Here is a 23,926-nt window from a genome sequence, read left to right on the forward strand (position 1 = left end):
ACGCCGTCTCCCCTGTCCCCGCCGGCGTCTCGTGAGGCCTGTCACTCAGCCATTCACCCCGTGGACTCATCCAGACCTCACCACGGCCCACGGAGAGGGGATCCCCGCGTTCGCGTGCGCAGCAGGCCAGCCGCCTGCTCCAGCCACACTGGGGACCTGGCCAGCGTCTGAACTAGAGCGACCTCCACGAGAAACCTGTCCTTCCGCAGCTGCTTCCTGGTCCTCGCCCCTCCCCGGGAGAAATGGGGACGCCTCACGTGGCTCAAGCTCCCAAATCCAGAGGCCCCTGAGCTGGAGCCGCAGCTGGAGGCAGTGACACCTGGTGCTCGGCCCCTCCTGTCCTCAGGCAGGGCGGCCCCACGCCTTCACCGGAGCCCCCAGTCCGGCACGTCCTGCCAGCCACTCGGCCCCGCACTAGCCAGAGGGCAGCCCAGGGTCTGGCATGCTGCTGTCCCCTCTGTCCAGAACAGTCGGCCCCGCCCTCACACCCTCTGCCCCGCCAACTCCCTGTTGGCTTCCTGGTGACAGCTTAACGTGAGCCCCGGGGCAAACACCAGCCACAGTGCTAAGGGGCGTTTCCTGGGGACCTTGGAGCCACCTCGGAACCCCAAGCACCTGGCACACAGGTGCTCAAAGACGCAGCTCAAGTCGGATCAAGGCCTCTACCCAGCTCCTGAACCCCCTTTTCCGCGGCGCCTGCCTGGGGATGGCCTTCTACCACCTAAGCAACACACACAGCTCCCCCGCCCCACGTCTGGAAGCAGCCACCAGGCCCGAGTCACTGTGGCTGTCGTCCTCTCCGGGCAGACAAGGGCCGGCCAGGAGAACGAGGGAACCCCTCTGTCCCCAGCCAGACCTGAGCGGTCCCCGCTTGCTGTCATGAGAGCCAAGTTCAGACACGCCAAGCACGGTGTGCTCTGATCTGGATGCTTTAAGACCGGCTTCTCCTGGGGCCCCGGCCTGGACCAGGGGACAGAGCCCCGGAGGAAGGCGAGGTCACGGGCATCGCTCTGCACCTGTCTGTCGATTGGAGAGCTCGAGTCCTCGGATAGGGCCATGAAGAGGTAATTAGGTGTTTATTAAAAACTCTGTTTCACCCAGAAGTGGTAAAATTTATAACTTAAAACCCAGCCCACTACAAAAAGAGGGGAGGGGAATAAAAACTGTGCAACTCTGACAAAAGGATCAAGACGGACAGGCCTAGGGGAGTCAGGCCCAGGGCCTGGGGCTCTCCTCCCTTGGGCCAGGAGCAGCAGCAGGGTGGGGCCTGGGCCTCTGCCGCTGGGGCAGAGCTCCGACCAGGGGCCCTCAGTAGTGTGTGCTCACGACCAGGGGCCCTCAGTAGTGTGTGCTCACGGCGCAGCCTGCACGCCCGGTGCGCTCACTCTGCAGGAGACAAGGCGGGGTAGGGGGCGGCGGCTCAGGGTCACACCTCAGCTGCCCACCCTGAGCCGGATGCAGGACTCAACGGTTCCCAGGGTATCCAGGGCACGGGTCGAGCAGGGATGGCCTCAAAGGCCTTTGGAGGCGCGGGGGAGTGGGCCCAGGGCTGCCCCCGCTGTCCCTCCCAGGGAGCATACCCGCCCAGCCGTGCCCGGAGCCCCTACCTCCCCCGTTACCAGGGCTGTGTCCCATGGCTGCTCGACGGGAACGCCAGCTGCCGCTGCTCCTGTGCCAGCAGACAGGGCGTCACCCTCCGCAGGGGCGCAGGGACCCGGGCCTGGCCTCTCCCGCCCCCAGGCCGGCGACTCACCCCCGGTCACCCTCCAGCGTGCTCTGAATCTCCCTCAGGACTCCTGCAGGGTGGGGGACAGGCTGGCTAAGGCCACAGCACCTGCCACCCCTCGCTGAGGGGTGCTGCACGGGCCAGGCCCCCCCCGGAAACGGCCTCATTTCCACCCTGACCTTAAGCCCCCCCTGCATCCAGGAACCCCCCTCCCCTGCCACTCCAGGAACCCCCCCCCGCCACCCCAGGACCCCTCCCCCGCCACCCCAACTCACTCTCATCGCTCAGCAGTGCCTGCTCCATCACCGGGCTGGATTTCTCTGGAAGGCAGGGGCCGGTCAGATGGGTCCACCCTGGGCCCTGCTCTGCCGGGCTCTCTCACTGAGCCGGGGGTGCTGGAAGCCCAGAGCCCCCAGCTGCAAGGACCGCTGTTTCCACCCCCAGCCCAGACGCCAGCTGCTCTCCGGGGACCCTGCCCTCCCTCCTCCACACCCCCCAGGTCCGGCTGAGTGGCCCCCATGGCCCCTCTTACCCTCTGCATCGCTCTGGCTCCCCGTGTTCCTGTGGGGGAGGGGCAACAATGAGGGCCAGGGGCTCCCCACCCCGGCCTGTACTGACCGGGGAGGGGCTCCCAGGGGCTGGGGGAGCCCCTCCCCTCTTACCTGGCTCTGCCCCCAGCCCGCTCGGGGCCTGCCCCGTTGCCGGGCCTGCTGTGGTTCTTGGTTTCTCCAGAGTCTACCACGCAGCGGGGCTCCACCAGCCACTTGGTGGACAGAGAGAAGCGCTCGAACTCCGAGGGGGAGATCAGGTAGAAACCTGGGTACAGGAGACGCCGGGCAGGTGAGGCCAGCCCAGGGCTCCCCTGCTGGGGGGGCGCGTGGTTCGGAACTGGAGCCTTCCGCACAGCTCTGCCCCGAAGGCCCGCCTGGCCCAGCAGTGGCCCTGACACCGCCCCCGGGGCCCCGGCCGCAGGTCCCGGACGCCCCACACACCCTGGCCGTGTTTGGTGAAGACGCAGGAGGCGATGCCGCTGACGTCTTCCCGCCGGATGCAGCTGTAGCGCACCTGCGGCTTGAGCAGCGGCAGGGACACCAGCTGGATGTCGCCCAGGTTGGTGAGCACCGCCAGGTGGTGCTCGGTGTGGTCCTCGGCTCGGCAGCTGCTGAAGTGGGCCACGCCGACGCGCCGCACGCGGGAGCCCTCCAGGGCCGTCAGCTTCAGCTTCAGCTTGGCGCTCACCTTGGGCAGCGTGAAGACCTGGGGGCAGCGGGCGGCCGGTCAGGTCCGCAGCTCCTGGCCGCGGGGGACGCCGCCCAGCGGCCCGGCAAACTCCCCTCGACGGGGAGCTCCCTCGGGCACACGTGGTGCCAGGACCCCCGCCTCTGCATCTGGGGCCCACGTAGGACCCCCCTTCCTTTCCTGCGTTTCTGCAGCCCGTCAGACCCCAACTTCAAAGAAAACGGAGTCCCAGGGGGGGTTAAAGGCCAGGGAGAGGGGGTGCTGAGTCCCAGACACCATTTGTGCCCAGACTCCGTGCCCGCCACGTCCCGGAGGCTCCCGAGGGACTCTGCGGCCCCCCAAGCCTCCCCCTGGCACCTTGAACTGCTCCTCAGACACCACAAGCAGCTGGTGGCTCCCCTGCATGTCCGGGCTCTTCGACAGGTCATGGGCCACTTCCAAGGGCTCGGGAAGGGGAATGCTGTGTCCGTCAAGCACCAGGATGCCCACCACCGGCGCTCGGTGCATCAGCTGGATCTCCTTGGCTACCAGGAGGAGGCAGGCAACGGGGCCGAGGTGGGTGCCGGGCTGCACACACCACCCCCGCCCCCGCCCCGGCCGATCAAGCACCCCGCGCGCAGCACTCACCCTGCTCTGCCCGCACGGGCTCATCCATCCTCCGCTCGGCCGGGGGCACGCGCAGGGAGAAGGCGTAGACGGTGCCCCCGTTGGTGCCAGCCCACAGCGAGGGGCAGTGGCGGGAGCCTGCCAAGAGGCAAAGGGCTGGGTGTCTGTCCTGGCCCTGGGAGGCGGCTCCCGCCCCAGCCTCTTCAGGCCCCGCTTTCCCGCTCTGTGCAATGCACACGCTGCGGGCCTCCCGGGAGAGGCTCCCTCTCTGACAACCACACGTGGCCGCCTGGACAACCCCAAGCCCAGGACAGCTCAGCCCTCACCGGCTGGGAGCGGCTGGTCCTACGTCACACGTGCCAGCAGGCATCGTGTTAGCCTGTGTCGCCACCCACTTTCCAGAGGGGAAGCTGAGGCCCGGAGAGGCGCTGTGCGGTGTCCAAGGCCACGCCCGAGCGTGGTGGTGGAGCCCAGCGAGCGGCTCCCCCACAGGCCCTCTCGCCCCCACGGCCACACGGGCAGGCTGGCGACTCACTGTCCTTCAGGAAGGTGTCGGCGAAGTAGAGGGTCCGCACGAAGCCCGTGAAGGAGTCCTCCGCCGAGCGGGCCTCGATCTTGCGCTGCACCGGGGCCAGCTCCATGTTCTGCAGGCCAGCCCGCTCGGCCCTGGGGGCCCCCGCCGGCACCTGCAGGGGCCGGGCCAGGCCTGAGGGTGGGCTCTGGCTCCCCCGGCCCAGCAACTTCACTTTGATCAACACGGACCCTCCTAGGCTAAGGCTGGCGACAGCCAGTGACCTGCCAGCCTGGGCCCGAGGGGCCTTGTCTAAGTGGGAGGTGCCTGGGGTGCCTGCGTAGGTGCTACCTGGCCTCCCGGCATGCTATGGAGCCAGAGGGTAACAATAATATCACTCAGGTGTCCTAGGGACTCGCCTCTAGGGACAGAATTACACCCGCGCACCCAGGGAAGCCAGGACACAGAGGAGTAACGTGATGTATGGGAAACCACAGCCTGCCTGCCCCAGAGCCTGTGCCTGCAGCCCAGCAAGGCTGGGGCGGGGGGGGGAGGGCCTCGTGGCCAGCCCTGGGCCTCACCTCTCCCGGGGAGCCGGCTGGACGCCGCTTCCGGCTGGACGCCCTGCTGCGGCGCATGCGGCGGAACGACTGGCGCAGGGACTTCTTGAGGGACTTCACGCGGGACAGCGGGCCCTCCAGGGCGAGCTGGTCACTGGGGTGCAGCGTGCACCTGCGGGGCACGTCGGGCCATCAGCGCCGCCAGGGCTCAGGGGTCCACGCGAGGCCCCCGCCCCCAGACCCAGGCCCCGGCCCCCGCCGCCCTGCTCACTTGACAAAGACCAGCCGCCGCTGCTGGTGGTCGAAGAGGCCGAAGCCGTGGCTGGTGCCGAAGGCCACGAGCCGCCACTCGGAATGCAGGGCCAAGGAGGTGACCACGGCCGGGGGCTGGCACTGCACCAGCACGAAGGGCTGGAAGCCAGGCTCGAAGCTCACAGGCCCCGGGCGGGCGGCCAGGCGCTCGTGCCCCTTCCAGCGGTAGCCCTCCTGGTCCTGCAGCAGGTCGGCCTCCACCTGCTCCACCGCGTGCTCCGCTGCCTCATCGTTGAGCTCCAGCACCAGCACCTGGGCAGGTGGCGGAGGTCAGCAACGCCCAGACACCAAGGACAGCAAAGGGCCCCAGGGACCCCCGCCGGGCCCTGCCCCGCTCTGCCTCTAGGTCCGAGTTCTAAAGGAGAGGCTGCCACCCTGGGGACCCCGTCTGCAGGAAAGAGGCCGGGATGTCTGCCGTGGTCCCGGTGATGCTGTGAGGGACACTCGGGGCTGCTCCAGGATGGCAGAACCCGGAGGGTGGGTCCAGGCCCCGGGGCTGCTTTGCCTGCTGGGCCCCAATCTTGAGAACAACGTTTACGGCCTGGACATGTCCCAAAGCCGCCCAAGCATCCCCCCACGCCCTGCTCCCGGTCCCTGCGCCCTGTGCAGCCTGCTACCTGCCCCGCCGTGCCTGCCACAGCCAGGTAGCCGCTGTATTTGCAGAGGAAAATCTTCTGGATGCCCAGTCGGGGGTCATCGCTGTAGGGGTCAAAGGAGCCCACCTGATAGGGCAGAGGGTCCTGTGAGCGGCCATGGGGCTGGCCGGCCCGTCCACCCTCCCTGGCCCAGGCTCCGGGCCTCACCTTCCGCAGCGGGGGCCACTCATCCTCGGCCTGGGCGTTGAGGCCCTCACTGGCGTCTGTGTCGGTGAGGAACACGTGCACCGTGCTGAGCCTGTAGAGCAGCCGCAAGCAGACGCCCGACGCATCCCAGAACCGTACCGTGCCGTCCTCGTGCCTGTGGGCAGAGCCACCTGCCTGCCGTGAGGGAGCCAGCCGCGGCCTGGCGCGCACACCTCAGGCTCTGCTCCCAGCCTGCATCCTCCTGGTTGGAGGACGTGGCTCCAAAGTTACCTACCCCGTGAGCAGCAGGTCCCGCTGGGGCGGGGCTGGGGCCAGGCTGGTGCCGCCGTCAATGGGCCACTCCTGGAGAGAGAGACAGGCGGCGTCCGAGGAGAGCCTGGCCCCGAGGCAGGGCGGGCCGCGGCCGGCCAGGACCTACCATGGTGGAGAAGTGCGTGTGCTGTCGGCTGCCAGCCGCGATGATGCGCTCCCACAGCTTCAGCGGGATGCTGGAGACGTGATGGGAGCAGGTGATGGCCGAGCAGTGCAGGGAGGCCAGGTAGGGCAGCTGCACGGGCGGCCAGCCCGCCGTGTGCAGGTCGATGACCACCAGCTCCTCCTCCGCCAGCACCACCAGCGCGTAGGGGTCGTCAAAGGCTGGGAAACAGGCCAGGGCTCAGGCCAGGGCTCAGGCCAGGGTCCAGGAGGAAGCCTCCGCCCCAGCCCGGTGCCGCGGCATCGGACTCCGGGGTTGGAGCCCGGGACTCTGGACTCCGGAGGCCCCTGCTCTCGCGTTCCCGTGGATTTTTTCACCTCTGGGAGGGCAGCAGGTGCAGGGAAGCAGCCCCGCCTCTGTGCCCACAGATGCAGAGCTTGGGACGGACACGCCTGGCTGGAACCTGGGCCAGCCGGGTTCCAGGGAAGGGGCCCAGGTCGGCTGCTCGGGGTGACCAGCACCGGTTTGGGCACACCTGGTTCTGCTTCTCTTGCGGGTTCAGTAAGCAGAGCCCCGGGCGCCCTGGTTGCTGGGGCGGTGCCTCCTCACTGCACGCTCGGGCCTGGGCCCAGGTGGGGCTCGATCCAGGAAGGCCACCCAACAAAGCAGCTCCTTCCTCCTCAGCGTCACATGGCTTCCCTCCTCTCCTCCCCAGTCTACGCCGGTTTTGCCAGGCTCCCACTCAACTGGAGGCCTGGGGCCCTCAACCACCTGGGGAAGCTACCGAGGTCACCCGGCCAGAGGGTGACCACTCGATTCCTTCCAGGGTCAGTATTTTCTAGAAGCCTCAGCTGGGCGCATGTTCTAGGCATGGCAGTCCCAGCTCCAGGAAGCCCACGTCCACTCGTGTCCCGCACAGCCTCTCCAATGGGTGGGCCCTCCTCTGTGCCTCCACGTCTCCCTTCCCCCAACTCTGGAATCCTTTAGAATTAGACTTGTCCCCTGCAGAAGGCTGTCATGGAGGCCGCCAACAGCGCCACCACCTGGTAGGCAGGTGTCCACCTGCGTCTGGCTGGCCAGGGCCCTATGGAGCCCTTCCCTTCCTTCTGCTTCCGTTTCAGGTGTCCAGCAGCACGGCAGGCTCCCTGGGGCTACTCACTGGACCCCAGCGCCCCCTGCACCTCCACCCAATGACAGCTCCTTTCAGTCTCCCCCAGTGCCCGGGAGGTCGCATCTGGCCCTGTGGCTTCTCTCTCTGCACGGATGACTCCTTCCCGGCTTCTCTGAACCCAGACCCGGACCTCCCCCAGACCGGGACCCCTCCCCAGTCCTGGACCTCCCCCCAGACCGGGACCCCTCTCCAGATCTGGACTTCGGCCTATTTTTGTCCAGAAACCCACACGGGGGCACAGACACGCCCTACTCATCAACACACTCCCGCGGCTGCTCTACAATGGCAGAACCGAGGGGGTGGCTGGCAAATGGTTATGACCCGGCCCTAGGGAGGCCTGGATCGCAGACCCCGACCCAGAACCTGACGCGACCCCGAGGCCTCCCCTCTCTGCCCCTCCTCATTGCTTGCCCGAGGCAGCCAGATGGCTCCTGCTTGAGCACAGCCCAGGTCATGCCACCCTACTCAGCTCGCACCCCTCAGGCCCTGGAGGACCTGGAGCCGGCTCCAGGACCACACTCCCCCCTCCCGCCGGAGGGCTCTCCCAGCTCAGAGCCCGGCGCCCGGGTGCCTGTGAAGCCAGCTCTGTCCTCTCGGCTCACTCCCTTCACGGGGGAGACCCCGCCGACCCCCACCTCCTCACTGTGCCTGGCTTTCCTTGCCTCTGACATCCATCTGCAACCTGCTCGCTCTGCCTCCCACCCTGTCCGTCCCAGCAGAGGGGGGCTTCGGCAGTTTCTAGAACAGGGCCTGGCATGTAGTAGTTCTCACTAAGTAGAACGGCACGCCCAGCCAGAGCCCCCGAGACAGCACTGCACGGGAGACTCAGGATGCCACGCAGCCCTCATCACGCACCCCTACCCCAGCCTGCTGGGACCGTGAGGGAGTCAGGAACACAGAGGACAAGCACACAAAGGTGACCTGCCCCAGAAAACCTCCCTTATCTTAAATTTATCCAAGAGGCAGAAAGAAGAGAGCGCCCACCCGCTGCTTTACCCCTCAGATGCCTGCAGTGGCTGGAGCCACGCGGCCTGAGGGCCACTGTCACGCCCCAGGGTCTGCATTAGCAGGAAGCTGCAGGCAGGAGCCACAGTGGGGTTCTGCACCCAGGAACCCCAATAGGAGACGCAGGCACGCTGACCACTAGGCTACACACCAGCCCCACTGGCTTTAAATACACAGCACGGCGAGTTTCTCTCCTGCCTGCCCCCTGCTTAGCCGAGGGGAGTGGGGGGAGCCGTAGCAAGGAGATCCCGGGCAGAGCTAGGCTTCTGCTCTCAGCATCCAGAGACAATTCCTTGATAGAGACCAGTGAGTTCTGAACAGCCCCACCCACCCCCTCCCTGCGGCAGCCTGGAGGCAGGTGGAGAGGCGGGGAGGTCCCCCTGCCCCAGCCTTCAACAGCAGCCCTTTGTGGTCTTGCCTGTCGCCCACAGCCGAGTCTGACCGGGGCCCGAGAAGAGCCAGTGGGACCAAGGGAGCCAGGATGGCAGTGGGCTTGGCAATGCCCATGTGGGCCCCTGCTCTGTCACCGCCGCCCTCTCCCCGCACCCCAACTCCCACGGCTCGCCTACCAGCCGCAGGGTCCGCCTCGGCCAGGACGGTGAAGTCGATGATGCGGGAGCTGAAGTCGAAGGCCGTCTGCTGCCCGTCATGGGCCACCGAGATGCAGTGGCGGTCCCCGTAGCTGGCGCGGGGCATGCCGCCCTGGAAGATGGTGAACGGCAACCTGCGGGCACAGAGGGAGGGCAGCTGGGAACCGGGGCTGTCTGGAGCACACGGGGCTGGGCCGGGGGTCCCGGGGGTCCCAGCACCAGCCCTCTCCTAGAGGGAGGCCACGTCTGTCTCAGGTGATTGGAGGAGGCAGGGCTGGACCCTCACCCCAGGAGGATGTGGGGGAGGGAGACGGGGGCTGTCTGACCACCCCTGCTCAGCCCAGGGGGTTCTCCATCTGCTAACACACCAGGCCTCCCTGCCTGATTCTGCATGAAGAAATGGGGCTGAGAGTACAAAATCTGGGACTGGTGCTGTGGCACAGCAGGTTAAGCTGCCACCTGTGGTGCCAGCATCCCATATGGGTGCCAGTTCGAGTCCCGGCTGCTGCACTTCCCATCCAGCTCCCTGCTATTGGCCTGGGAAAGCAGCAGAAGATGGCCCGAGCGCTTGAGCCCCTGCACCCATGTGGGAGACTCTGAAGGACTCCTGGCTTCAGCCTGGCCCAGCCTCAGCCATTTGGGGAATAAACCAGTGGACTAAAGAATCCGTCTCTCCTTTTCTAATTTTTTCAAATAAATAAGTCTTTTAAAAAAAAAAAAAAAGTTGACAACTTGGGGCTGGAGCTGGCCTCTAGGAGGGTGAGGGCTGGGGAGTGGATTTTGCAGGAACCGAGCCTTGGAGATGCACACATGCCACGTCTGCCCCTCCCCCACTTCCCTCATCCCAGACCCCGACAGTGATCGCCAGGGACAGTGATCGCCAGGCACCGTCTCTCACCCAGAAGCCCGGCCTGGGCAGGCTCGGGGGAGGGGAGGGGCGAGAGAACACGGGCACCTACCCCTGCCTGGTGGTCAGCCAGAAGATTTTGGTAATGGCTTTGCATGGAAAGGGACCTAAGAGGGAAAGAGTTAGTGTGGACACATCCCTCCACTCTCGAGGGGGGTCAGGGGCTGTGGACGAGACTCCCCCGCCCACACCCTGGGGGAGGTGTGCTGCGGCGGGGTGGGGGTGGGCGCACCGAGTCTGAGTCGGGCACCCTACCCCCGAACCCGGCAAGGACCCGTGGTACTCCTCGGGCAGGAGCAGCGCTGACCGTACGGCACGGAGCTGCGCAGAGGCTCTGGGTGCGGGGTGTCGCTGGACACAGGCCACTGGCAGTGGCTGCCGTCGGAGTGGCAGCTGACGATGAGGCGGCCGTCTCGCTGCCAGCAGACGTTCTCCAGTTGCTTCGAGGAGGAGAGGGAGACAGAGCAGGCTGGGATCGGAGGCGGTCCCATCGCCTACTGCCCCGCCCCGCCCCCCAGCCCCAAGCAGGGGGTGTGAGGGCCGCGTGGGGGGGCAGGGAGGGCCGCATGGGGGGCAGGGAGGACCGCGAGGGGGGGGCCGGGGCGGGCCGCGCGTGGGGCAGGGAGGGCCGCGAGGGGGGGGGCCCGGGGCGGGGAGGGCCTCGTGGGGGCAGGGAGGGCCGCGAGGGGGGAGGGGCCGGGGCGGGGAGGGCCGCGTGGACCCCGCCGACCTCACGGCACCGCCTACCTGGCTGCTGAGAAAATGGCAGAGCACGCGGCTGCCCTGCAGGTCCCAGATGACAACGAGGCCCCGGCTGTAGCCGATCAGGATCTGGCTGGGGTCTCGGGGGTGTTCCTGCAGCGCCTCCACCATCTCGAACACCCGCCGGTGACGGGCCTCCTCAGGCAACCTGGCCGAGGGAGCGTGGGGAGCTCACACAGCCACACCCGGGTCCCCACGCGGCGCCAGGACAGAGGGGCCACGTGCGGGAGAGGATGTGCCACATAAACCCCTCCCCCAAGAATGCAAACAGAAAGCCCACGTGAAAGCCACAGGGCGGCGGGCCTGGACCCAAGCGCTGCCAACCCCAAGTAGGCCGAGCGCGAGGTCGGGACCGCCTGGGTGCCAGGAGCACCTCTACGACGCCGGCTACACCGAGCCCACACCGTCTCCGCCACCTGCAGCTGTGCCACGCACCGCGAGTCCCGCCGCTCGGGAAGCAGAGGCCAAACGGGACTTTAACCTTTCTCGTGAAGTCTTGGGTTTTGAAGAGGATTCCAAAACGATGCATTTCTTACAGTTAAAAATTCCCTTAAACTAAGAGCAACGACGGATGAGGCACCTCGCCTGGTGGGTTTGATGCCCGGCTCCCGACTCCTCCTAGGATGCGGGCAGCTGGGGGGCTGCTACCCGACTCAGCCCGGCCCAGTCTCGGCGGCCATGGGTATTAGAGAAGTGAAATCCTGGATGAGGGCTGTCTGCTTCCCCAGTTTAAAGCAGGAAACGAGGGGTGGGTATTCAGCATCGCACGCAATGCCTGCGTCCCGTACCGGGTCCAAGTCCCTCCTCCCATTCCAATTCCAGCTACGTCCAAATGCGCACCCTGGGAGGCAGCGGATGATGGCCTAAGTGCTAGGGACCCTGCCACTCATGTGGGAGACCCAGCTGGAGCTCCTGGCTTCAACCTGGCTCTGCCCTGGCTGTTGCAGCCACCTGAGGAGTGAACCAGAAGATGGAAGATCTGTCTCTCCCTGTCTCTCTCTGTCCCTCTGCCTGCCAAAAATAAAAAAAATAAAAAAATAAAAAACGTATGCAAGTACCATCCTACATCATCCAAGTGAGAGCTGAATAGGATGCAGACCGCAGGAGGGTGGTCGGGGTCCCCCGGCCCCTCCTGACCCAGACCTCCACGGCTGATGCCAGGTGAGGCCACACCCACGTGGAGGAGCAGGTCCTCCCGCTGTCCTGCCCATGGATGGCACACCCAGGCTGGACACAAGCCCCGCCCGGCAGCCTGCAAACCGTCCTGCTCTGGCCCTACCCTGCTGACTGGGAGAGGCACAGGAGCCTCACCTTCCGGGGCCCCAGCCCTCAGGAGGAACCCTCTCAACACTGCAGCACCCTGCCCTGGGCAGACAGGCCTCAACACCCTGCCCTGGGCAGACAGGGCTCACACCCTGCCCTGGGCACACGGGCCTCAACACCCTGCCCTGGGCACACGGGCCTCAACACCCTGCCCTGGGCACACGGGCCTCAACACCCTGCCCTGGGCAGACAGGCCTCAACACCCTGCCCTGGGCAGACAGGGCTCACACCCTGCCCTGGACAGACAGGCCTCACACCCTGCCCTGGACAGACAGGCCTCACACCCTGCCCTGGACAGACAGGCCTCAACACCCTGCCCTGGGCACACAACAGGCCTCACACCCTGCCCTGGGCACACGGGCCTCAACACCCTGCCCTGGGCACACAAGCCTCACACCCTGCCCTGGGCACACAGGCCTCAACACCCTCCCCTGGACAGACAGGCCTCAACACCCTCCCCTGGACACACAGGCCTCACACCCTGCCCTGGACAGACAGGCCTCACACCCTGCCCTGGGCACACAGGCCTCACACCCTGCCCTGGGCAGATGGCCTTGCTTCGTTACCCAGCTCGCCAGGGTGTGCGTGATTCCAAGCCCGTCCGCAGGCTTCCAGCGGCCCAGCACCGTGGCCTCCCTGCCCCTCGGATCTGCATACCGTTCCACTCCGGCTGACACAGCCCCCACGAGCTCCTGCCAGACTCCTTCCTCCCCTCCTCTGCGGGCCCCGTCCCCCTCCTCACCCAGGCCCCACCCGGCTGCCTCGCTGGGGCAGATTCCCTCAGCAAGGAGCAAAGCTTCCCAATGATCCCAACAAACCCGCAGGCTTGTGGCTGTCAGGGCCTTTTAGCCATGAAGCCTGCACGCGAATGGAAACAGTGCAGCGTCTAAAACAGCGCATCAGCAGGAGCCGGCCCAGCTGACGCGGAGGTTTGCGCCCCAGCCCCCGCCCCGGGAGCCCCCAGAAGTTCTAGCACGTGGGATCAGGGACCCCAGAGTGGTGACAGTGCACCAGCACGTGGGCCCTGCTTTCCTCACCTCTGAGCAAAGTGACAAGTTACCCCCAAGCCTCCTTTTAGGGCTACGATGCCATTATAACAGGCGACAGATTCTCAACCTGGAGGACGGCGGCAGCTCAGAGCCCCCCTCCTGTCCACAGACTTCCCGGCTCCCAGGAGACGCTGGAGGGCCCCGCGGCGGCTCACCTCTGCAGCACGGCGTCGGCGCTGATGGTCCGGTCCTCCAGCACGTGGAAGGCCGGCAGCTGCACCACGAACACGGTGCCACTCTCGGTGCCCAGGTAGAGCAGCTCTCGGGAGGAATGGGGCAGGACCACGGTGATCTGTGTGGCGCTGGGGGCAGCCCTGCCGGCGGGGGTGGGAACAGCTCTCGGTGAGCGGGCAGGGAGACCTCACGAACAGAATCTCGACGCCTGGCTGTCCTCGCTGGTGCCAGAGGCGGCCTTGCCTCGGGAAACCAGGCCTCTAGGGCCGTGAACGAGGTCCACCGCATCTAGTTTGGGGCTTTTTGGGGCTACTTTCTGCCAAGACGAGAGGCAGGTGGCAGAGAACCCAGACCAGGGAGCAGGAAAGGCACCTCGGACTCTTTTGCAGCGACCATGTGTAGGGGTGGAAGGAGCAGGCCACAGTCCCACCCAGAGCACCCAAGCACAGACACGCAGTGGCTACAACACATGCAGGACCCTTGGAGGGGGCCCACCTGGAGCTGGGGGCAAGGGCGAGGCAGGGGTCGAGTCCTTACCCTGGGGGCCCTCGGAGCACGAAGTGCTCATCCTCCTGCAGCTCTGACAGCCCATCCTTGACCTTCAGGCTCCACAGGTGCAGGCTGTTGTCATCCAGCAGAGTGACCAGCCGGCACTGGGGAGGAACAGGGATGGGGACAGAAAGGTGCCGTCTCGTCTCGGGGGCAGGGAGGCCAGCACCCACCGGGCAGCCCGGCCTGGGCCGGCTGTTTGGAAGAGCCACAGGGCTCGGAGCACTCTGGCTGCTCTCAGGGTGGTAGGTGAGCCCTCAGCGGCAGAAAGGGAGGTGGTCACGGGTCTCGCCGTCAGCTCCAAACCCGAAGCGTTCCCCCCAAACCACCTCTTCTGGGAGCGGGGGACAGGAGGCCCCTCACCTGGCCAGGCAGGAAGTGGATCTGCATCACAGCATTGTTCTCCCGGTGCAGCCCCATGAACTCCACCCCTGGGGCGCCGTAGCTGGCAGAAGGCTCAGGAAAAGCTCTGAAGGCTGGACCCCCGCCCCGATCTGCCCCGTGCAAGGGCCCCTCGCAAGGAGCACAGACACCCTGGCACAGCAGGACCACGTCCAGGGCCTGGGGTGAGGAGAGAGAGCAGTGGCCTGAGCAGGGGCAGTTTTCTCAGGTAAAGCTCTGGGCGGCTGCTGTGGCAGGAGAGGGATACCCACATCCCTGTTGGAGCGCCCGGGGCAAGTCCTGGCTGCTCCACTCCTGATCCAGCTTCCTACTGATGCACCCTGGGACGCAGCGGTGACGGCTCGTGGACTTGGTTCCCACCCACGTGGAAGACTCACACGGAGTTCCTGCCTCCTGGCTGGGTCCTGGCCCAGCCCTGGCTGGCTGAGGGCATCTGGGGAGTGAACCAGCAGATGGTGGATCTCTTTCTTCTGTCACTCTTTCAAATAAACTTGTATCTTTATTTGAAAGTCAGAAGGAGGGAGGGAGGGAGAGGTTGGTTGATCCTCCACCTGCTGGTTCACACCCCAAATGGCTGCAATGTCCAGGTCTACGTCAGGAGCTTCCTCCGGGCTCCCAGCAGTGGCAGGGCCCAGACACTCGGGCCGTCTTCTGCTGCATTTCCAAGGCCATCAGCAGGGAGCGGGACTGGAAGTGGAGCAGCCGGGACTTGAACCGGTGCCCACATAGCACACCGCTGTTGCAGGTAGTGGCTTTCCCTGCCACGCCACAACACTGTCCCCCTGCCCTCCTATTTTTTTAAAGGAAGGCGAGGCCCAGTCTTGGCCACTGGCTGCCACACCTGTTTCCCCAAACTGATCGACCATCCATTGCTTGGTGGCACCCCTGTGTCCACCCCCAACAGTCTTTGCCTACGAGTCGTGGCACCAGGCACTGGTAGCCAGGATCCGGCCGAGTCCCGGCAATGATTAACCAGCCAGGGGAGGGCTGAGCTGGCAGCAGGAGGATCTGGGCCCCTGCTCCGCTGTGTACACAGCAGGCCAGCAGCCCCGCCCCCCAAGCTGCAGCAGGGTAACAGGAAGGAGTTGGGGCTCCGCTGCAGGAAGTGCCAGCCGCCAGCCGAGCTATCCAAGGGGCTCTGCTCCCCTAGGCCCCGCCCCTGGCAGTGCAGGTCAGACGGCAGAGGAGGCACTCAGATTTGTGGTCCAGCCCAGAGCGGCTGGAGAAGCTCACAGCAATCCTCTCTGGAACTTGGGGGCTCGCCGTGGAACCACCTGGAGCCCCAAGCCAGCCCAGAACAAGGCCGATTCTGGATAAAAGATGACCCAATAGGACACCAGCCTCAGGCTCGGGTGGGGGGGCTGGGTGGGGACTGTGCCCTCCAGCAGGGGTCTCCACCCTCTGGTGTGTGCCTGTGGGGGGGGGGCTAGAACCTGGAGGCGAAGCTGCCTTCCCAGTGCTGCCCTCACCCGAGGCCACCCTGTCTCTGCTCGTGGACGGAACCGCGGGACGGGCCACAGAAATGGGAAGTCCTCTAACTTGCCTCTCTGAGGGGGAGTGGAACTGGGGGAGGCAGACCCCTTTGGTGTCTCCCAGCCATCGCCTTGTTGGGCAGAGTTCAGGAAAACTCTCCAGGCCCCTCCTCCCTGAGACCCTCGGCTCAGCCCTGTAGGGCAGAAGGAGGGAGGGGCTGGGCCTCTCTCCTTGGGGCTCACGGCTCCTGCACAGTTGAGACTGATTTTTGAAACTTCCAGCGATGGGTGAGGGAGGGAAGCTACAAGGAGGGGGGACAGCTTCTTGGCCCTGAGCGGACACAGGAGACAAAAGAAACCGTGCCTCGGGTTCAAACCTCCCCCTCCTCCCCAGAGGGACAGGCCAGCAGCTGGCCAGCTCATACCCACCCCGTCGGCCTCCAAGGAAGTCACTTCCAAAGGCGGGAATCAGACAAAGTTGTGCCCTTTTCCCAACAGCCCACGGGCAAGAGGGAAGGGACCGCCTCCCCTGAACCTCACCCACCGCAGGGGCCCTCGCAAGGATACAGCTTGATGGCTCCGGAGCGCGTGCCGATGGCCAGGAGGCGCAGGGAGGGGCTGTAGCCGAGGGCGCTGGGCTGGTGCGGGAAGCCATGTTCCACCGTCTGCAAGGCAAACAGCGTCCCTGGGTCCCCTCTGCCCACAGCAGCTGGGACCGGAGGAGCCCAGAACCACCCCAGCCAGAGCACTTCAGTCCCCCTAGTTTCCCAGACACCTGATGTTGGAGCTGAACGCAGACCCACACGGCCCCTGCCCCAGTTTGTTTCCACCTTGTCCTTGGCAGTCTGACAGCCCAGGGGCCTTCTCTCTTGACACCACGCTGGCCATCTCACACTCACACTCTCCAGAAACTGAGCTGGAGCCTGCATCAGCACCCTGGGGACCCCAGCCAGCCCTCCTGCAGTAGTCGGGGGCCTTGTGGGGGTGTGGAGTGGGGAAGTGTGTGTGGGGCCAGCACAGCAGAGACCCCGAGCCCTCGGGAAAGCCGCCTGGTTACACGGTGGGCTTGGGCCTGCAGGGTCCTGGGCTGCGGGTCCTCCAGCCCTGTATCTCCTGTCGCCACCAGGACCCCCAGGCAACTCCCAGGGAGGAGTTTCCGGAGCGCTGTTGCAGATGAACGCTTCTGTCGGTTTCCTACTACGGAAGTACACGCTAGGCCCAGACTACGCGAGAGAGCTTAAGTCAGCCGGTCCCTCACAACCACAAGCAGCGCTTGCTAACGGCTCCGAGGACACCCTCTGGGCCTGGGAACACCCGTGAGTGTGCGTCACACGTGGGAACAGACGTGCCCGGGATCCCGCCGTGCAGACACGTGTGCGAGGTCCCGCACACCGAAGGCCTGGTAGCCCGCGCTTCCACTTCAGTCGGCCAGGCCGTGCAAAGCTCTCACCGGCCTTGGAAGAGCCGCAGTCTCCCCAGGCCGTGGTTTCCAACGCGCCCCGTTCCCAGGCCCTGCGACTGCCGACCGCATGCAGGAGCACGTGGGCTCTTGCTGTTGCTGCCTGAGACGATGACCCAGTGACATCTGCAGCACAGATGGAGGTGGGCAAACCAGGACGCGTGGGTCCTGCTCCTCCTCCCCCTGTCCCGGGGGTCCCGACCCGCACAGCTGAGCGTGCCAGCCAGCTGCATGAAGGACCGTTTTCTTTCGTTTGCTTTTTCTTTTTCTTTTTTTGACAGGCAGAGTTAGACAGTAAGAGAGAGACAGCGAGAAAGGTCTTCCTTCTGTTGGTTCACCCCCAAAATGGCTGCTACAGCCGGCGCACCACGCTGATCCAAAGCCAGGAGCCAGGTGCTTCTCCTGGTCTCCCATGGGGTGCAGGGCCCAAGCACTTGGGCCATCCTCCACTGCCCTCCCGGGCCACAGCAGAGAGCTGGCCTGGAAGAGGGGCAACCGGGACAGAACCAGCACCCCAACCGGGGCTAGAACTCGGGGTGCTGGCGCCACAGGCGGAGGATTAGCCTGGTGAGCCACTTTTTCAACCACAGAGACCCTGCCCTGCAGGAAAAGTGCAACAATGAGGCAGCCGAGGCCGCCTGGCCTCAGAACGCAGACCCAGGTCCTGGGTCAGCTAGTACGCCAGCTTAGCAAACCCAGTGCCTGCCTGCCTTACCGCCAGGCCGGGGGTTGGTGGGAGGAGGCCCACGCTAGGGTCAGGCCGGGGAGGGGCAGGGTGAGCTCCACTGACAGCCTGGAGCCTAACAGCAGGGACAGGAACACAGGCGACCCTGCACGTAGCCGTAGCCATACCTGCATGGGACAGCCGAGGGCAGAGGGACCGCGCAGGAGCCCCCAGCCAGCCCAGGTTCCTGTTCAGCTATGTGAAAAATGCAGAGCCTGGAGAAGCCCTGGTCTGGAATGTAAACATTTCCCAGGAAAGGGGGATAGGCCACGACCAGCAGCACAGCTCGGAGCACAGACCGCCGGAGCCTGGGGCGCTGGGGACAAGGTCCTGCAGCAGCCCAGGGGCTGGCAGCAGGCTCTCTGCCATGAGCTGCCCAGAGCAGCAGCTGTGAGCCCAGGCGCAGTGTGGACAGTGCCACCTGGGAGCTGAACTCTAAATCCTATTAATTCCCATTTAAGAGTGGATGGGGGCCGGCGCTGTGGTAGAGCAGGTTACGCCACGGCCTACAGCGCTGGCCTCCCACGTGGACACTGCTGGTTCAAGTCCCGGCTGCTCCACTACCATCCAGCTCCCTGCTAATGCTCCTGGGAGAGCAGCAGTAGATGGCCCAACCCCGCGGCCCCTGCTCCCCACGTGGGAGACCCGGAAGAAGCTCCTGGCTTGGGTCTCAGCCACCGCAGCCATTGGGGGAGTGAACCCGCAGATGGGGGATCTGTCTCGCCTTTCACTCGGCCTTTAAATATTAAATAAAAAGAGTGGATGCGCAATTCAGTTACTTCAAGTACGTCGGAAACCATCGGGGTTCAAAAGAACAGAGGTCAGACTTCAAGACTCGTTTCTCACTGTGGATCCTGTAAATGCCAAATACAGAGAAGTGTTTCTGAAGAACACCTCGAGTCCAAGCTGAGCGGTGGGAAGGCGGCCCAGATTGCAAAGATTTATTTTTAAAAAAGAACCAAACTGGAAAAAAAATCACTGGTCACTTACACTGACCACGTTAAATAATATTTTACAGACTTTACACTGCAGCCTCTAAAAACATTGAAATGACGTATGTGATTTGTTCTGCTCCACAAGTCCACAAGGAGAAAACAAGAGGGTGGCTCTCTGGTGGGGCCATGCGTTATCCTATTGCTCAAGGAAGTTCTCCCAGTGTCTCACCTTGGTCACTCCTGCTGCAGGTCAGCCTTCGCTCAAACCTGGAGGAAGACAGAGGTTGGGCCCACCCCTCGGCCACCCAGTGGCTTCCTCACTCCCATCAGGGTCCTGGGGCAGTCGGCCACCCCCCTCACACCTTCTGTTCCAGAGGTTGGGCCCACCCCTCAGCCACCCAGTGGCTTCCTCACTCCCATCAGGGTCCTGGGCAGTCGCCCCCCACCCCACACCTTCTGTTCCAGAGGTGGAAAAGCTACTGAAGCGGGCCTCAGGTTGAACAGGGAAGCACAGCCCACCCTGGCGCAGAGGCCTCGGCCCCCACGGCCGCCACCTCAGCTTCCCCATCGCGTCCCACGGGGCATCTTCTCCAAGCTGTCAGCTTGCAGGGGCCAAGGCTCCCCCAAGAGTAACGTGAGGGGCGTGAACTTCAGAGTCCACATGAGGGTCAAATGCGGGGTGCCCAGGAGACAACGGGGACTGGAATGGGGATGGGGGGGCCCACAAATGCCTGAAGCAATTCTAGGGAGGGCTCCAGGCCCAGGGAGGCATGTGGGCTTGGGGAGGAGCCAGGGAGCAGACGCTGAGCAAGGGACAGGCCCCAGGTCCTGGGGAGGCCAGTGCCACACTGAAGCCCTGCCCCGGCTGTCCCCTAACAGCCTGGAGTACAAGGTCCCCACCTCTTGTTTAGGGTTCAGGGACAGCTGCAGGTCTCCGGGAGGAGAAGCGTATGTGGCCCCCTGTAAAGGAGGCCCCCACCTGGGCTCAGCCCAAGGCTGCTTCCTGGGCCTTCCAAGGCACAGGGAAAGATCAGGGCCCGGTGGGCCCACACCCGGGGCCTCCTATCTGCAGCTCCAGTTCAAACCAGGAGGCTGACCGAAGCCTGGCAGCCACTGGGCCACCCTCCTACCACCTCCTGAACCCTGGCGTCAGCCTACCTGGCCCTGCCCCATCCTGCTCCCTGGCTCGGGTGACCTCTGCCGAGGGAGGAGAGAACAATGCACTCCTTTGATGGGGAGCTGGGAGAGAAGATCTGCAGGCGCCACCGGGCAGCAACTCCTGCTGCAACCCACCAGGCAGCTCCCCCGGGGGGAGGGGCGAGCAAGGGCCGCCCGTCCCAGACAGCGGGGTCCCTCACCCTGCTCTCAGGAGCAAGGACCCGAGGAGCTCCCGGTACCACCACGGGGTGGGAAGATGGGAACCAGGGTCCCAGGAGGCCACCCAGGGCCAATGAGGCACACCCGCCGGGCTGGCTGGGCGGCTCTGCAGATACCGGGTGTGGTCAGCTCAGATTCCTGGCGGTGGCAGCAGCCTGGCCCTCCCGGTGTGGCTGTCACCTGACACCAGGGGCCTGGCCAAGCAAAAGTCAAGACAAAACCACCTGGCCCAGGGCAGCCAGGCAGGAGCACACTGGGGGTTCCAGGCCTGGGGCCCCCTGGTGCAGCCCAGGCAGGGCCCAGCCCAGGCAGGACCCACGGGCCCCCGGGTGTGGCTGCTTCACCCCGCGAGGAGCAGTGCTCAAGGAAGGGTTTCCCTTTGACGTGAAGGTCGCCTTCCCCTCCTGAGTCACTTCCTCTCCTGCCCAGCTCCCACGTCCCCCTCTTAGGTCCTCAAGGCTGACTTATCTGTGGGTCCATCTCTGCAAAGGGCTTGAGGACCCCACCCCAGCAAACCACGACATCACAGGCTCAGAGGGGTGACGCCACCCACCTAGGGCCACACAGCCCATCTTATACAACTTGTGCGCCCGCCCCCCCCTGCCCCGGCCCCGGCCACACTCAGGCTGTGCAAGCCTCGCCCGCAGGGTGAGAACACCGCTCTGTGCGTCCTCGCAGGATGGAGCAGGAGCCATGGCGACACAGACCCTGGCCTGCGGCTGGCCGGGCGCCAGGCACCACTGGAGCATTAAGCTCACTCAGCACAGCAGCCCTGATGCAGGGACGGCCAGGAGGCCACTCAACAGAGCAAACAGAGAGGCTAAGTAACGTGTGCACTGGCACACAGCAAGGAAGCAGAACCACTGCCCCACCTGCCCTTCCAATGCCTGGCACCCGGCCGGCCCCTGGCAGAGATCAAAGACTCTGGCTGGGTCCCGGCTCCTGCCAAGGTGCACGCTGCTCTCGGGGACCTTGGGGCCACCTGCTGCTCTCAGGCATTTCCCAGTGTGTGTGTGTCGGGGGTGGGGAGTGAAAAAGTCACCAGGTCCAGTTTAGAAGCTGGCTCAGGGGCCAGCACTGTGGCACAGCAGGCCGAGGGGCCACCCGCGACGCCGGTGTCCCATACGGGCACAGGTTCATGCCCTGGCTGCTCTACTTCCCACCCAGCTCCCTGCTAAAGGCCTGGGAAAGGCAGTGGAGGACGGCTCAAGTACCTGAGCCCTCCACCCATGTGGGAGACCGGGAAGAAGCTCCTGGCTTTGGCTCGGCCCTGGCCCTTGCAGCTATTCGGGGAGTGAACCAGCAGACAGAGGATCTGTCTCTCCCTGTAACTCGTCCTTTCAAATAAACAGCCGTCCCCTCCACAGCACCTGGAGGCCTGGCCGCCCAGGATAACCTGACCGGAGATGGCCGGAATCACCTAACGTGGGCATGTCCCCACATGTGAGGCCACCCGAGCTCCTGGGCTCCCCTAATTCCACCTGGAGCCAGGTGACACCTCCCACCAGCTGGAGCCCTGCTGACACTGCCACAGCCATCGGCCACGCCTGGCCCTTCACTCTCTGCTTGACTCATTCAGTCCCCATGGAGGACAGGGCCAGCTCCTGCTCCGTCTCCATCTGAGATGGGCGTGACCGCCCCAGGCCGCCCTGCCGGGGAACCAGGCAGTCCAGTGCTGGGGTCAGCGCTGACCGCTGGCCAAAGCACCCCTCCACAGGTGCAGACCGCTTTGCTATTCCCGTCCGGGTCAAAACCTGCCGATTCCCCTCACACCTGCCCTCCCGCACCACCACCGGCCAGGACATGGACCCCACGCTATCGCCAGGTCTCATCGATCCCACGTCTCTAGTACTTCCCTATTCCAGGGGTCCTCACCTGGAGCAGCCCTCCCACCCCGGGGCGCTTGGCGCCAAGCAGTTTTGGTTGTCATGGGGCTGGGGCACGACTGGCATCACGTGGGTAGGGCCCAGGGATGCCAACATCCTGCAACGCCCACGACTGTCCCCACCACACAGCTGGCCCCAGAGGTCACCGGGCCTCCTTCGCGCTGGGTCCCGTCCCCTCACATGACACCTCCTAACTGCTCTGAGCTCACCGGCCTCCCTGGATGAGTAAAAACTGCCCCAACCCAATCCCACCACAGCTCCAGTGTCAGGGCGACCTGAACTCCCAAGAGGCGGCCTCCCCTCTGCTCCACAGTTCCCAGAAAGCTTCCGGCCAGGGACAGGCTGGCCCGGGAGGACCGGGCAGGGTCCCAGTCCTTCCAGGACCTGGCTGCGCCCTCCATTCCCACATTTAGGGCCCCACCACTCTCCTCCTCAGCCTCTCTCCTTCCTCCCTACAAGGAATTCCAAGCCAGTGGCCCCTCCCACCCCAAGTCCCAAAGTTGCCCTTATCTGAGATTCCACAGCCAAGCTCTGGGCAGCACCAACAGCAGGTGCTTGCATGTGAATGGCAGGAGGGGCCTGGGCCTGGGGCTGGGGCGGTCAAGAAGCAGACCACCGGTGGGAATCCAGGAGTGGGGGGCGGAGACTCCACCTCTGCCCCACCCAGCCTCACACCTTGGGGCAGGGGCTCATCCCCCTTTGCAGGGCCTGTCTGTCTGGTTTCTGCTGGAATCTTTGGCTTCAAGGTCCCTTCCCCTCCTGAGTCACTTCCTAGAGATCCCAGCATCATCGGGGCCCTGCAGGCATGGGGTGGGGGGTGGACAGCCAGGCCCCAGCGGAATGCAGATTCTCAGGCACTCACAGAGCAGGCCTGTTTCCCAAGATCCCTCATTCTCAACAGCCACCCTCCGCTTTGGGGAGCCCCAAATCAAAGAAGCCTGGCAAAGGCCTCCCCGTTGAACTCCAGGGGTGACACCTCCCATGGGCGGAGACCAGGGGGAAATGGCAGGGGACACTGGGACCCGTGACCCACCCTTGCCAAAACAGAGATCTAGAGGATGCTCCCCCCACTCCCCAACCCAGCACCTAACATCCCTGGACCTCCGTGCCCAGCACCGCCGTCACCCAATCCCAACAGGCCTGGGGTGTAGCCGACGGGCACGGTCTCCCCGCTTTTAAGGAGCAGGACTGGACTGGAACCTAAGCAAGCCACTTCTGCACGTCTCAAGCCAACGAGACAACCAAGAGGAAGCCCTGAGTTCCACCGGGGACAGGGACAGGCCTTTCCCAGTCTCACACACCCTGGGGGGAGGGGAGGAGCAGGGAGCCCAACCTGAAGATCCCAGCAGAGTCAGGCTCCCCACGCCGTGTGCCCGGGTCCCTCTCCCGCAGTCCACCTCGGGGCTGAGGGATGAAAGGGAGGTGGGCAGGCTAATTACCCCCAACCATGGAGGAGCAGCTAATGAGCCACGCTGTGCATCTGTTTCCAGGCCCGGCCCCCGGGGGAAGCCCTGAGGGGCTTCTGGGAGGCTCCAGACGCGGGGTAGCCAAATGCCAACCCTGGCTCCTTGTGCCGGATGCCCCTCCCCAATCAGGAAGCCTGGTTCAGACTGCAGGCAGAGTGGCTTTTTCCTCAGGGGGCAATCTGAGGAGGAGGAACAGCCATGGCTGTGTCTCCCGGGCCCTGGGGCCCTGGCTTCACCGGGACATGGTCATCATGGTGGTCATCATCATCATCATCATCATCATCACTGTACGTGGCTGGCCGAGATCCTTTCATCTCTAACCCCGAGCCTCCCCACAGGCCTGTGACGAGGTGGGCGGGGCAGAGGCGTCGTCCCCAGCTTAGAGATGGTGGAGTGGAGGGGTCATGCGCCAGTGAGGGCCGTGGAACGAGGGGTCTCGGCACCAGGAGCTCCTCTGCCCTCTCCCAGGAGAGCGCTCGGCCCAGACCGTGACGCGCCCCACC

General features: G+C 65.0%; 1 protein-coding gene across 5 annotated transcripts in view; it reads right to left on the reverse strand.

Annotated features, from left to right (window-relative positions):
• Nucleotides 1-1,049: 1,049 nt before the first annotated feature.
• Nucleotides 1,050-23,926, reverse strand: part of LLGL2 (LLGL scribble cell polarity complex component 2) — a 33,877-nt gene continuing 11,000 nt past the window's right edge. For 2 of the 5 annotated variants that reach the window (XM_051838389.3, XM_008250953.5), the window contains 24 exons: nucleotides 16,144-16,241; nucleotides 14,066-14,147; nucleotides 13,691-13,806; nucleotides 13,135-13,293; nucleotides 10,593-10,755; nucleotides 10,153-10,285; nucleotides 9,898-9,952; nucleotides 8,918-9,072; nucleotides 6,176-6,393; nucleotides 6,032-6,099; nucleotides 5,758-5,911; nucleotides 5,572-5,676; nucleotides 4,914-5,206; nucleotides 4,664-4,814; nucleotides 4,107-4,257; nucleotides 3,593-3,709; nucleotides 3,323-3,489; nucleotides 2,719-2,983; nucleotides 2,389-2,542; nucleotides 2,259-2,287; nucleotides 2,002-2,046; nucleotides 1,754-1,796; nucleotides 1,608-1,669; nucleotides 1,050-1,386 (listed from right to left, as the gene is read on the reverse strand). In XM_051838389.3, the coding sequence (XP_051694349.2) occupies nucleotides 1,382-1,386; nucleotides 1,608-1,669; nucleotides 1,754-1,796; nucleotides 2,002-2,046; nucleotides 2,259-2,287; nucleotides 2,389-2,542; nucleotides 2,719-2,983; nucleotides 3,323-3,489; nucleotides 3,593-3,709; nucleotides 4,107-4,257; nucleotides 4,664-4,814; nucleotides 4,914-5,206; nucleotides 5,572-5,676; nucleotides 5,758-5,911; nucleotides 6,032-6,099; nucleotides 6,176-6,393; nucleotides 8,918-9,072; nucleotides 9,898-9,952; nucleotides 10,153-10,285; nucleotides 10,593-10,755; nucleotides 13,135-13,293; nucleotides 13,691-13,806; nucleotides 14,066-14,147; nucleotides 16,144-16,241 (2,988 nt within the window). In that variant the 3' untranslated portion in view covers nucleotides 1,050-1,381. Of the gene's footprint in view, nucleotides 1,387-1,607; nucleotides 1,670-1,753; nucleotides 1,797-2,001; nucleotides 2,122-2,258; nucleotides 2,288-2,388; nucleotides 2,543-2,718; nucleotides 2,984-3,322; nucleotides 3,490-3,592; nucleotides 3,710-4,106; nucleotides 4,258-4,663; nucleotides 4,815-4,913; nucleotides 5,207-5,571; nucleotides 5,677-5,757; nucleotides 5,912-6,031; nucleotides 6,100-6,175; nucleotides 6,394-8,917; nucleotides 9,073-9,897; nucleotides 9,953-10,152; nucleotides 10,286-10,592; nucleotides 10,756-13,134; nucleotides 13,294-13,690; nucleotides 13,807-14,065; nucleotides 14,148-16,143; nucleotides 16,242-23,926 lie in introns of those variants that run through there. The other 3 variants (XM_008250954.5, XM_070060318.2, XM_008250955.5) reach the window with 3 other exon arrangements.

This window comes from Oryctolagus cuniculus, chromosome 17 (genome assembly GCF_051225735.1).
Source record: "Oryctolagus cuniculus isolate XC-2025 breed Fujian yellow rabbit chromosome 17, ASM5122573v1, whole genome shotgun sequence".
Lineage (NCBI taxonomy): Eukaryota > Metazoa > Chordata > Mammalia > Lagomorpha > Leporidae > Oryctolagus > Oryctolagus cuniculus.